Source organism: Rhinatrema bivittatum, chromosome 1, assembly GCF_901001135.1.
Source record: "Rhinatrema bivittatum chromosome 1, aRhiBiv1.1, whole genome shotgun sequence".
NCBI classification, from domain to species: Eukaryota; Metazoa; Chordata; class Amphibia; order Gymnophiona; family Rhinatrematidae; genus Rhinatrema; species Rhinatrema bivittatum.
This window is the reverse complement of record NC_042615.1, coordinates 526,010,534-526,024,309: the sequence shown is the minus strand read 5'-3', so window position 1 is coordinate 526,024,309 and position 13,776 is coordinate 526,010,534. Positions and strand designations below refer to the sequence as shown.

Here is a 13,776-nt window from a genome sequence, read left to right as displayed (position 1 = left end):
TAGGGCTGGGGGAGGGGGGGCGGAAGAAAAGTTCCCTCCTGAGGCTGCTCCGATTTCAGAGCGGACTTGGAGGAAACGGAGAAAGCCAGCAGGGCTCCCCAAGGGCTCGGCACTATTCTGCATCCCCTTGCGCCCGTTGACCCCCGGATGTTATAAGATGCGCGCAGCTGCGCACACGTAAGAAAATTATTACTTACCTGCTAATTTTCGTTCCTGTAGTACCATGGATCAGTCCAGACAGTGGGTTATGTCCCCAATCCAGCAGATGGAGTCAGCACAAGCTTTGAGGGGGCATATCCATATATACTACTACCCCCTCTGCAGGAGTTCAGTATCGAGTATATCAAAGCCAGAGTAGAAACCCCCGAAGGATCAAGTTTGTGGAAACAGATAATGAAAACAATTGTAACCGCAACAAGTAACTGCAAACATCCTACCAACTTGTAGGGAGCTGTGAAAAACAGCGAAAAGAAACGACTGTGAAGACACAGAACACTGCGAGCAAGAAGTAGCGCAGAGCTGAGCAGGATCAAGAACCCAAACGCGGTGGGCGTCTGGACTGATCCATGGTACTACAGGAACGAACATTAGCAGGTAAGTAATAATTTTCTTTTCCCTGTACGTACCTGGATCAGTCCAGACAGTGGGATGTACCCAAGCTTCCCTAAATCGGGTGGGGTCCTGCGAGGCCTGCTCGGAGAACCTGCTCGCCAAAGTGTCCAGAGACTGAAGAGGCGAGGTGCAGACGATAGTGCCTCGAGAACGTGTGTAACGATTTCCAGGTGGCTGCCCTACAAATTTCCTGCGAGGATACCGAGCGAACCTCCGCCCAGGAAGCCGCCTGAGAACGTGTAGAATGCGCTATGATTCCGGGTGGGGGAGTCCGACCCGACCCAATGTAGGAAGCAGCAATGCCGGCCTTCAGCCATCTGGCAATGGTAGTCTTCGAGGCCTGAGACCCCTTCTTAGGACCGTCCCAGAGTACGAAGAGATGGTCAGAGGTCCGGAACTCATTTGTAGCCTCCAGATAGAGGCACAGAGTGCGCTTGACATTCAAGAGACGGAGAGACTTCGGCTCTGAGGAAGAGAAGGACGGCAACTCCACCGTCTGGTTCACATGGAATGCAGAAACCACCTTCGGAAGGAAGGAGGGAACGGTGCGAAGCGAAACTCCAGAGTCGGAGAAACGGAGATAGGGCTCTCTACACGACAGAACCTGCAGCTCCGAGATGCGTCGAGCGGAACAGATGGCCACAAGAAATACAGTCTTGAGAGTGAGATCCTTTATCGTTGCGCTGCGCAGCGGCTCGAACGGTGGTCCCGACAGGGAGCGAAGCACAAGGTTAAGACTCCAGGAGGGACAAGGGTCCCGTAACGGAGGACGCATATGCTTGACACCCTTGAGAAAACGAGCAATGTCAGGATACTGTAGAAGAGAGCCCCCATCGCTCAACAGCGAACCAAGGGCGGCCACCTGAACCCGTAGTGAATTATAGGTGAGCCCTTTTTCCACCCCCGCCTGTAGAAACTGAAGGATCTGAGGTACAGAAGCCTTAGCGGGTCTCGTGGCCTGGCTGGTACACCACAGCTCGAACATAGGCCGCCGACGTCGATGTCTTTCGTGCCCGCAATAGCATGGATACTACCGCCTCCGGGTAGCCCCGACGCCGGAGGCGGCGCCTCACAAAAGCCAGGCCGCAAGACAGAAGAGTTCTGCCTGCTCGAAAAATACCGGGCCCTGATGTAGGAGCTGGGGGAGGTGCCCCAGCCTGATTGGCCCGTCGATCACCAGCTGTAGCAGGTCCGCAAACCAGGGTCGCCTGGGCCATTCCGGGGCGACGAAAACCACGGTCCCCTGATGGCTTTCTATTCTGCGGAGCATCCTGCCCACCAGGGGCCATGGTGGAAAAGCGTAGAGCAGAAGATGTGGCGGCCACGGGAGGACCAGGGCATCCACTCCCTCCGCGCCGCGCTCTCTCCAGCGACTGAAGAAGCGTGGAGCCTTGGCGTTGAGAGCGGACGCCATCAGATCCAAGTGGGGGGCCCCCCACCGATGGACTAGAAGTTGCATCGCTTTGTCGGAGAGAGACCACTCTCCGGGGTCCAGCAGTTGACGACTGAGGAAGTCCGCCTGGACGTTGTCCACACCGGCGATGTGCGAGGCCGCTAGCCGGACGAGATGATGCTCCGCCCATTGCATCAGCAGCGCCGCCTCGAGCGCGACCTGCGGGCTGCGCGTGCCTCCTTGTCGGTTGATGTAGGCCACGGTGGTAGCGTTGTCCGATAGGATTCTGACTTCCCGGTTCCGAAGAAGCGGGAGGAAATGTCGCAGAGCTAGCCGGACCGCTCTGGTTTCCAGATGGTTGATTGACCACTTCGCTTCCACCGTGGACCACGTCCCCTGCGTGGCGCTTCGATCGCAGACTGCACCCCAGCCTGCTAGACTGGGGTGCAGACTGGCATCGGTGGTCACCACCACCCAATTTGGCAGATCGAGGGACACGCCACGGGCCAGGTTCGGCGGATCCAACCACCAGCCCAGACTGTCCCTGGCATTCTGCGGGAGCGGGAGAATCATCTGGTAGTCCTGCGATACTGGTTTCCAACGGGAGAGGAGCGCCCACTGTAAGGTCCTGATGTGCGCGAAAGCCCAAGGTACAAGGTCGATGGTGGACCCCATCACTCCCAGGAGTTGCAGGTAGTCCCAGGAGGTGGGCTCTGGTAACGCAGAGAACCGTCGTGTGTGATCCCGCAAGGATTGAGCTTTGTCCTGGCGCAGAAAAACTTTGCCCAGTAGGGTGTCGAAGGTCGCCCCCAAAAAAACCCAAGCGTTGCAAGGGCATGAGGGAGCTCTTTGAGAAGTTCACTACCCATCCCAGGGAATGTAGAAACCGTACTACTCGAGTCACCGCTGAGCGTCCATGATCGAATGACTTCGCCCGGAGGAGCCAATCGTCCAGATAAGGATGAACCAGGATGCCCTCCTTCCGGAGAGCTGCCGCCACGACTACCATGATCTTGGTGAAGGTGCGCGGCGCCGTCGCCAATCCGAACGGGAGAGCCGTGAACTGAAAATGCTGGTCCAGAATTTTGAAACGAAGGAAACGGTGGTGGTCCGGGCGGATGGGAATGTGCAGGTAGGCCTCCGTTAAGTCCAGGGAGGAGAGGAACTCCCCCCGATGCACCGCCGCAATCACTGACCGGAGCGTTTCCATGCGGAACCAAACGACTCGAAGGGATTTGTTGACTTCCTTGAGGTCTAGGATAGGCCGGAAGGAACCGTCCTTCTTTGGTATGACGAAATAGATGGAATAGTGGCCCGAGCCCACCTCTCCGAAGGGCACGGGTGCAATAGCGCCTATCTCCCGGAGTCTGTCCAGAGTCAGCAGCACCGCTCCTCTCTTGAGGTCCGAGCCACAGGGGGAAAAGATGAACCTTCCCTGCGGGGGGCAGACAAATTCCAATGCGTAGCCGTGTTTTATGGTATGCAGGACCCACTGGTCCGAGGTGATCCGTGCCCACTCCGCGTAGAAATACGTTAGTCGGTCCCCAATCCTGGGGACAGGGGAGTGGGCGAGACTGGCATCATTGTGAAGACTTGGTATAGGGGTTCCCGGTTCCGGGAGTAGTGCGTGCGGGCCGACGCCCGCGAAAGGAGCGCGACCAGGGCTGAGACCTGGGGGCGGATGACCGTGAGCCCGCCTGTCTGTATCCCCTGTAGCGCCGTTGCGCTCTGGCTCTGGTCCGAGAAGAAGAAAATGCTCTGGATGGTCGAAATCTATCCTCCGGCAGCCGATGAACAGCGTTCTCCCCCAGGGACTTGATGATCTGGTCCAAATCCTCCCCGAAGAGGAACTTGCCCCTGAAGGGAAGAGAGCCCAGACTCGACATAGAGGACGTATCAGCCGCCCAATTGCGTAGCCACAGTAGTCGTCGTGCTGCCACTACCAAAACCATGGATCTTGCAAGGACCCGAAAAAGGTCGTACGAGGCGTCCGCCCCATACGCCACTGCGGCTTCTAGCCGATCTGCCTGGGCAGCCTCATCGGACGGCAGGTTCTGAGACGTGAGGAGTAAGACCTCGAAAACCCGCTTAAGGAAAACTTCCAACTTACGATCCTGTGTGTCCCGCAACGCCGCACCTCCCGTCACTGGGATAGTCGTCCTCTTCGTGACCGCCGACACTGCGGAGTCCACCTTTGGGACCTTGATGAGGTCCAGAAATCTTCGGGGAGCGGGTACAGCTTTTCCATAGCCCGGCTGCTCTTCAGGGAGGCCTCCAGGGTGTCCCATTCCCTGGTGAGAAGTTGTAAAAACGAGTCATGAATGGGAAAAGCCCGAGCCCTCGGCCGGAGTGCCACCAGGACAGGATCTCCCTTCCTTGAAGAAGTGATGACAGCGGGAGCTACTGGGGCAGGCGGGTCTGGTGGCGGGTCCAAATCTAATTCTTGGATGATCTGCGGGATGAGGTCGTCCAGCTCTTCCCTCTGGAAGAGGCGTAGGGTACGCGGATCATCCCCCTCCTGCGTGCTGTCCCCTTGTCCCCCGTCCGGGAGGTCAAGTCCATGTCCCGCTGGGTCTGGCACCACCCCCACTGCCGCGGGCGTGGATTGGACCCGGGTAGGAAGGCGGGAGGCCCCCACTCCCGGAGGGTCGGGGGGGGGGGGGGGGCCGGCGTCGAGGGCGACATCCGAGGGATCTTAGGAGGGGGGGGTCCCACAGGTGCTTCCAGCCCCTGCAGATAAGCGGTATGCATGAGCAGGATAAACTCCGGAGAGAACCCCGGCCTGCTCGGGTGCGCTTCGGGGGCGGCGTGGTTCCTGCTCCCTGGCTCTGGGTGCTTGGTTCCTGCACCAAAATCGGGGGAACACCCCCGCTGGTAGAGTCCTCCAGGGATCCGTTCTCCCTCGTGGCCTCCAGGGATCCGTTCCCCCTCGTGGCCTGCGCCTCAGGGCGCTCAGAATGTAAAATGGCTGCCGTTCCCGCCAAAAATGGCGGAGTGGCCGGCCCACGCTGCCCGGGCAAAAAAGAGAAATCAGTCAGGGACTGTGAGGTACCTTCCCCCCCGGGAAGGCATCGTGCACAGATGCCCTCCCGGGAAATCCGGGACCCCGGGTCTCCGCAGGCCGCGGCATCGGGATCGCTGTAGGAGAAAAGAAAAAGCCACGGGGGGGGGCCACGCGCACAAAAGCGCCACTGCGGGGGAGCCCGGTCGGCCCGCACTGCCCGCTGTCCGAAAATAGAGGAGGGTGCCGCGGGGGGCCTTCCCGGCCACACGACCCGCCCCAGACATCTTTCCCTAAATGGCTCAGCAGTCCATGAGGAGCTGTAAAATGGCCGCGGGTGAGGGAGTAAAGAGCGAAGAGGCCGGCTCCACCGGCTTTCGCGGGCACCGGGGGCTGAGCTGTGAAGGAAAAAACTACAAAGGAAAAACCAACTTACCCCTGGCTGCAACGAGAAATAAACAGCAAGGCCGCAGAGAAGAGACAAGGAAGATAAGCCACTCCCCAGAAGTTGAAAGAACTCTGCCTTATTTTATTTTTTTTTTTAAACTTGATACAAACTTGATACAAACTTGATACAAACTTGATACAAACTTGATACAAACTTGATACAAACTTGATCCACAGAAAAAGACAACAACAAGCCATAATCAAGCAAGAAAGTGAAGAAAAAGGAAAAGGAGGGGAAGCCTGATTCCCCTACTCGCATCTGCTGGAGTCAGAAGATACTGAACTCCTGCAGAGGGGGTAGTAGTATATATGGATACGCCCCCTCAAAGCTTGTGCTGACTCCATCTGCTGGATTGGGGACATAACCCACTGTCTGGACTGATCCAGGTACGTACAGGGAATATAAAATCAGACGTACATTTGTGTGCGCCGGGTTGCACGCACAAATGTATGCCCACGCGTAGGTATTAAAATCCAGCCCAATATGTGCAGTGTTGCCTTTTCATAGATAAGGTTTGTTTTGGTATGGGAGGTTTACTATATTGTAATGGTAATTCTGTTTGTTCACGGCTTTCTGAGGGCCATGCTCACACCCAATACACATTACAAAATATCTAACTCCATAGGAGTTCCAAGAATCTTTTTTGCAGGGTTTTCTGGTTGGCACCACAGGAGTACATGTAAATATAATACGCATGTTGTGTTATTTTTGCCTCAGCAAACTGTACTTTTGAATGTTCTTTTCCATGTAAAATGTATCATAAATGCATAATTTAATTGTGTGTCTGTAAAGGATGTGTGGGGTGGCATGTGTGCAAGGCTGTAAGGTTTGCCTAGGGTACCTAATACCCTTCCCTATCCATGGGTTCCAGAGTAGGATGGGGAGGGGTCACGCTTTTAAAAATATAGATTGCAGGACGGAGCTGGGCTTTATTTGATGGGCCCGGGACAGACACTGAATGAATGAGGGGAGGGGGGGGGGCAGCACAATAATTTTTCGCACAGGGCAGGAAAAAAAACTAGCACCAGGCCTGCTGGGTATATACCTGCAGATGCAGTTTATCAGAATGCAACAATAATACACCAGCAAACTGGGGTAAAAATGACAAAAACCCCACTGTATTATAAATTATATTATATTTGTCATTTATGAATGGTGCAATTGGTCCACTGGTTACTATTCATTAAAATCCTTTAATGGAAAACTCAGGTCTCATCACATCACTACAACAAAAGCCTTGAACATTTGCAGCAAAATTCTTTTAGCTTTCCATTCCTTGCACCTAACGAGTGATATCGATATTATACATGTTTTACGTTGCAGGACTGCTTCTCCTCGTCCTATCTCTATAGTGTTGAGGAGTAGCTACAGAGATAGTGAAACAGACACGTTCTAATCAGTTCTCCATGCCACTGCTATCAACAAGTCATGGCCCAATCTCAATAGCCAGTAGATCTAGCTGTAAGTGAAAGGATGGAGAGTAAGATGAAAGGAGGAGCGGTGTGTGCTGATGGACAAGAACTGTCTTTCTCAAAGAAAACAAATTTGAATGCCTTCAACCCCTAAAGATATCCATTGCAGCTGAGCGAATTACTAGCAAACTGTAACAGGCCCATATAAAAATTAGTTTCTTCAAGAGAGAATAGGAATATGTCCAACCTCCTTAGGTTCTTGCCTTACAGAAGAGGTCTCTCAAGACATTATTTTGCTCCATTTTCAGTACCACTATTTGATATTCAACTATGATAATCTTCTAAACCATGGCTCCATTTCAGGTAAAACTCCAATGAAAAATAGAAGGGAAAAACCAGTAGGGAAGTGGAGGGCCAGGCTAGAGAAAGCATGAAGGCACAACTCAAAGGAGATACCAGAAATCAACAGAGGAATGCCTTGTTATTTTGTTCTGAGATTGAACACCCCCTTCCTCAACTGATTCTCTTTAAATGTTTTCAAAACTGTTTTACATTATTAATTTAAGATACACTTATTAATGCATGTAATTCTAAAGCACAGCCTGAATTAATGGCAATTTTACACATTCTGTCTTAGCAGGTTTGCTGTGTTAGGGCCACTATCCCTTTAATAAACTGAAAAGACACTATCACAGCTTTAGCTTCGTTGTCTTTGAATGGCACAGCTAAAAACACCTGAGATTTCAAATGGAAGTAAAGTAACAATTTTATGGTTTACAGTTTGTGAAGATGCTAAATTCTTGGATAAAATGAAATACTCCAATAAAAACCTTCCTTTCCTATGTACGGTAAAACAGCTAATCAGCTGATGTTCAAGCCTTGATCACTGAAGCTACTGCTTACAAGTTTCAGATAACTCCTGCCTGCCTCCATATACAATCAGTGGAAAGTTTGTGGAACAAATATAGCCTTTTCCGCTTACCTGTATTCCCGTTCCTGAAGTATTTCTACTGGGTCGAGTCCCTGGGGTTTCTGGATAGGGCTGATCCGATTCTGCTTTTGTTGGAGCTGGACGATAGATGTTGGTTGCCCAGGAGTGGACTGTTGCACTGAAGGGCCAGGCATGGCAACAGGAGGCTGGGCAGCTGCAGGTGCAGGAGAAGGTCTTCCACTGGGAGGTGGGACAGCAAGCTTTTGAGGTGTGCTGGGAACACTCATATCTGAAGCTTGGCCTACAACGTGAGAAATGGGGTCACTTATTCATAACCGGATGATTAACCTTTTGCCATTTTAACTCGCATTTAGAGGCCTAACATCACTGCCTATTCATTATGGGGCGGATTTTAAGAGCCCTGCTCGCCGGTGAGCCTATTTTACATAGGCTCACCGGCGCGCGCAGACCCCGGGACTCACGTAAGTCCCGGGGTTCTCCGAGGGGGGCATGTCGGGGGGGCGGGCCCGGGGGTGTGGTTACGGCCCGAGGCGGGGGGCGTGGCCGCGCCCTTTGGACCCACCCCCAGGTTGCGTCCCGGCGCGCTAGCGGCCCGCTGGCGCGCCGGGATTTACGCCTCCCTCCGGGAGGCGTAAATCCCCCAACAAAGGTAAGGGGGGGGGTTTAGACAGGGCCGGGTGGGTGGGTTAGGTAGGGGAAGGGAGGGGAAGGGGAGGGGAGGGAAAAAGGAAGTTCCCTCCGAGGCCACTCCAATTTCGGAGCGGCCTCGGAGGGAACGGGGGTAGGCTGCACGGCTCGGCGCGCGCCGGCTATACAGAATTCATAGCCTTGTGCGCGCCGATCCAGGATTTTAGTGGATACGCGCGGCTCCGCACGTATCTACTAAAATCCAGCGTACTTTTGCTGGCGCCTGATGCGCCAGCAAAAGTACGTCTATTCGCGTTTTTTGAAAATCTACCCCTATGCACTTAGGGGCAGATTTTAAATACTTGCGCAGGCGCGAACAAAAGTATGCTGGATTTTATAAGATACGCGCTTAGTCGCGCGTATCTTATAAAATCCAGGGTCGGTGCGCGTAAGGGGGTGCACATTTGTGCAACCTGCGCGCGCCGAGCCCAGCGCGCGCTGCCTGTTCCCTCCGAGGCCGCTCCGATTTTGGAGCGGCCTCGGAGGGAACTTTCCTTCGCCCTCCCCCCACCTTCCCCTACCTAACCCACCCCCCCGGCCCTATCTAACCCCCCCCCTTACCTTTGTCGGCAAAGTTACGCCTGCTGAAAGCAGGCGTAACTTTGCGCGCGTCGGCCGGCTGCCCCGCTCAGTGGTCCAGTCCCAGGGGCTGTTCCGGAGGCCGCGGCCATGCCCCCGGGTCGAAACCACGCCCACGTCGCCGCCCCCGAAACACCGCACCCCACCCCCTAAACGCCGCATCATCCCGCCACGCCCCCCGCCACTTACGCGTGTCCCGGGGCTCTGCGCGCGCCGGCGGCCTATGCAAAATAGGCGCGCGCAGGGGTTTTAAAATCCGCCCCTTAGATTGGCTGGACTTGTGCAAAATGTCACATTTTAAGGTATGAAAAGGGTCGCACTGTGATGGGAGGCAGATCACTACCAATAAGTATGTAAATAAGCAGTTTATCTAAAACTATACATTTGACTAGTATTCACTTAAAGGAAAATTTGGTTCTTACCTGCTATTTTTCGTTCCTGTAGTACCACAGATCAGTCCAGACTCCTGGATTCTGCTTCCCTGCCAGCAGATGGAGACAGAGAAAGTTTCACCGACACTGTACATAACCCAGTGTGCCACCTGCAGTCCCTCAGCATTGAATTGAACCCAAGCCAAGATGACAAAAATCATAAATTTCTAAGCAAGCTTCTAAGCAAACTTGCTCCCCTCCAATGAGCGGAAAGAAGGTGAAGTTGCCCCAAAATTCAATGGAAAACTCGTTTCCCAAATTTAACATAAGCAATCAGGATTGAAAACCTCCAACGCCACCGCACTATCTACAAAGTAACAATACAAGCAGCAGACTCTTCTCCCCACCCCCCCCAAGTAAATGGACAGGTCTCTGGACTGATCTGTGGTACTACAGGAATGAAAGTTAGCAGGTAAGAACCAAATTTCCCTTTCCCTGTACATACCCAGATCAGTCCAGACTCTGGGATGTACCTAAGCTCCCCTTAACTCAGGTGGGACGTGGAGCGTTCTGCTCGTAGAACACCCTTACTAAAGTACATGGAAGCCAGAGCCCTGATTAATCAAGCGATAATGTCTAGCAAAACTGGGCAACTTCCCAGTTGTTGCCCAGCAAATTTCATGCAAAGACACCTGTGTGTGACTCAGCCCAGGAAGTCGCCTGTGAACGCATCAAATGCGCCCATAAACCCCCCAGTAGCGGACGCCCTTTAGAAATGTAAACTGACTCAATCGCTTCCTTCAGCCACCGCACAATTTAGACTTAGACGACTAATTTCCCTTCTTTGGACCACTCCATAGTACAAAGAGGTGATTATGATCTACAAAGAGGTGATGCACTCTATGGAAATCATAAGTGACCTTTAGATATCTCAATAATGCATGCCTCCAATCTAAGAGCTTAAGCTTCCCCACATGAGGCGTAGAGGAATCCAAATCCATAAAAGCTGGAAGTTCTACTGTCTAATTAAGATGGAACACAGAGACTACCTCAGGCAGAAAAGGCGGCACCATGCATAAAGATACCCCCGAATCAGACATCTGTAGAAAGGGATCTTGACACAATCTTAACATCCGGCACCAAAAATCATCAACCTGAAGAGATTTTCCCAACAGCTCAAGCCTCTTGACTGGACGAGAATCCATGGAGACTGGGGCCAAGAGCCAGCATCTTGCTAAACACGCTTTGTGCAAAAGCAAATTGAAATCGGCAGGAGACCTCTACCAAAACCAGAGATGACGACTCAGTGCAAATGTCTCTCTGTGCACCTCTGCAGAACGGGGAACAGCCAGCGATAGTTGAGGAAAGGAGTCCCCTGCCTCTCCCGCCGAAGCTGCTAGGGAATCGAAAATGGCTGTTATTTCCAAGCTGACAGGGAAAGCCTCAGTGCTAGAACCCCGTCACCCGTGAGGCTTGTTCTACCGGTGCGGTCATGTCACGTTTCACGCATACCTCCTAACTTTTTTGCTGCATACACATGTTGTTCCTCCCCGCACCCGCGGCACTACTAGCACCTCAACGGCAAGCACGGGAACAGTCCCTCAGCACCACAGAGCCAAACCTCTTGTCTTCTCCACAGGCAGAGAAGCTACTAAAAAAAATCATCTCTGAGCTCACCCGAGCTGCTGAGGTAGCTTCCCCCCCCCCTCGAACCTCAATGCTGTATAGATTCATCCATCAAGTTTCTTGTTTTCTCTTTTTTTTTTGCTCTCTGAGAACAAATAGATACATAGAAACCAATACTTTCTTTTGGTGCAGAGGTTCAGGTTCCAGAAGCGCAGGCTGAATGGAAGATCAGAAAAAGAGTCAGACAACTGGCTATATCAGTCTCCCTTTGCCAAACTTTAGCGACCCATCTCAGGACAAACTGTATAAAAGGGATACGTCCCTGCTGCACTAGGCTTGCAGTGCAGAAGTGCCAGCAGGTTCTACTGCTGTCTCATGGGGGATGAGGGATCTGGACCACGAGATGTCCACACCACGGACGTCCGGATCAACTAACTGCTCATCTGCCTCAAACCAGTGGGCATGGCCCCACCAGGACCTCACAACCCCCTGGGAGTATCCAGAAATTTTGTCTTTTAATCTTTTTTTTTCTCTCTCTCCAACTACCATCTGCTGGAGACAGAGAAATACTGAGGGACTGCAAGTGGCACACTGGGTTATGTACAATGTCAGTGAAACTTTCTCTGTCTCCATCTGCTGGCAGGGAGGCAGAACCCAAGAATCTGGACTGATCTGGGTATGAACAGGGAACATGACATTTGAGCATCAAATGATCATAGACTATGGGCATAATTTGTACCCCCATACCTGGAGTTATGAACATACTATCTGTTTTTTACGTGTGTACTCTAAAGTCCGCGAGTAACACATATTAACTCTGAAACAAATGAAAGAAATGGACATCCCTAACAACCTGAAATGCATACAGATTTTTAAAATAAAATCACCAAGTTTTATAGTGCCTTGTAAAAGTAATCACACCCCTGTACAGTATTTACATTCTGCTGTCTAAAAAATATAAATCAAAATGCATTAAAGTAGGAGTTTATTTCACTGATCTGCACAACATATTCTACACTTTCATCATGAAAGAACAATTATAAAAATATTCTAAAAGTAATTAAAAATTTTAAAAAAAACCTCAAAAAGTCTTGATTGCATAAGTCTTCACACCTGAATGATTCAATACTTAGAAGAAACCCTTTCTGCAGCAATAATAGATATGAGTTATTTAGGATAAGTGTCTACCAACTTTGCAAAGCAGGATGGTACAGTTTTTGCCCATTCTTCTCTGTTCATGGTCTGTGGAATGCAGTCAAGTCATGTCACAGATTTCCTATTGGATTCAGGTCTGGGTTTTGCCTGGGCCATTCAAGGACATTCACTTTCTTCTTGCTGAGTCACTCCATTGCTGCATTTGTTTTCTGCTTAGGATCATTGTCTTGCTGAAAGGTGAATCTTCTCCCCAGTTTACACCTTTGTATGGCAGACTAGAACAGGTGTCCTCCAGAATCTGCCAACACCATTCATCTTTCTCTCTACCATCAGAGGCCTCTCTGTCCCCCTGCTACAAAGCATTCCCACAACATAATGATGTCATCACCATGTTTTACTGTAGGGATGATGTTAGTGTGATGTCTTGCATTTGTTTTATGCCACACTTATTGCTTAGCACTGAGATTAAAAAGGTTCTATTGTGGTGTCGTGGTAAAATAGTAAATGATGGATGATAAGGACCAAAATGGTCCATTTAGTCTGACCAGCATATGTTTAGGGTGGTAACTACCACTGCATGCAAGTTATCCCCATTCAGAAATGTTACCCCAAAAGTTACCACCAAAAGTTATCTTTGTTCTTCATTGCACTCCTCTAGCACACTAGGGATCCTCTGCGTTTATCCATTCTTGTCTTCACCACCTCTTTCAAGAGGGTGTTCCAGGCTTCCACCACTCTTTCTTTTTTTTTTTTTTTTTTTTTTTTTAATTTTAATTTTTATTACATTTCTTAGTGTATTACAAACAGTAATTCTGATACAGAGGTAAGGAAAAAAGAAACTGAGAAAAAATTCACTTATAATACAAAAATATCCTCAAACTGTATCAATAACTAGGATAATATAAGAATAATATTAGTGAACTTTGACAAGTTTGTAAACAATTGGAGCAAAATTAAAGAAAAATATTACACACTTGTACCTCCTTGTACTCCCTCATATTTTTCATTTATCCCACTTTTTCATACAACCCTTAGGAGTGAGTATCAAGAAATGCACGTAATTGGTCTGGGAAATTAAAGATATATGAATTTCCTTGATTTTTATATAGCACTTGCATGGATATCGTAAGGAGAATTGTACTCCCTTCTCTTGTACTTCCTTCCGAAGTGCTATAAAATTTTTTTCTCCTTATCTGTGTTGTGCGAATAACATCAGGGAATATTCTTACTGGAGCACCATAGAAGTTTTGTTTTTGTTGTCCGAAATGAAGTTTTAACACCTCATCTCTCTCTGCTTGAGATTGAAACTGCACCAAAAGGGTTGCTCTATTTTCAATATTTGATTCGTATGATTTTTCTAGAAATTCTGTCAGGTTAAAACTTTCCCTAGATTTAACATTGTCATTTTCCTTACTCTGTTGTTGTAGTAAGTAATAGGATTTAGTCAGTTTAGGAATTGAGTTTTCAGAATACTTTAAAATATTTTTTAAATAACTATTAAACAAGTCTACTGGTGTCACCAGATGGACTATAGGAAAGT

At 50.2% G+C, this 13,776-nt stretch overlaps 1 protein-coding gene across 4 annotated transcripts in view; it reads right to left on the bottom strand.

Moving 5' to 3' along the window:
• Nucleotides 1-13,776, bottom strand: part of SMARCA2 (SWI/SNF related, matrix associated, actin dependent regulator of chromatin, subfamily a, member 2) — a 604,786-nt gene that overhangs the window by 464,426 nt on the left and 126,584 nt on the right. For all 4 annotated transcript variants that reach the window (XM_029613254.1, XM_029613271.1, XM_029613280.1 and 1 more), the window contains exon 6: nt 7,849-8,098. In XM_029613254.1, the coding sequence (XP_029469114.1) occupies nt 7,849-8,098 (250 nt within the window). The remainder of the gene's footprint in view (nt 1-7,848; nt 8,099-13,776) is intronic.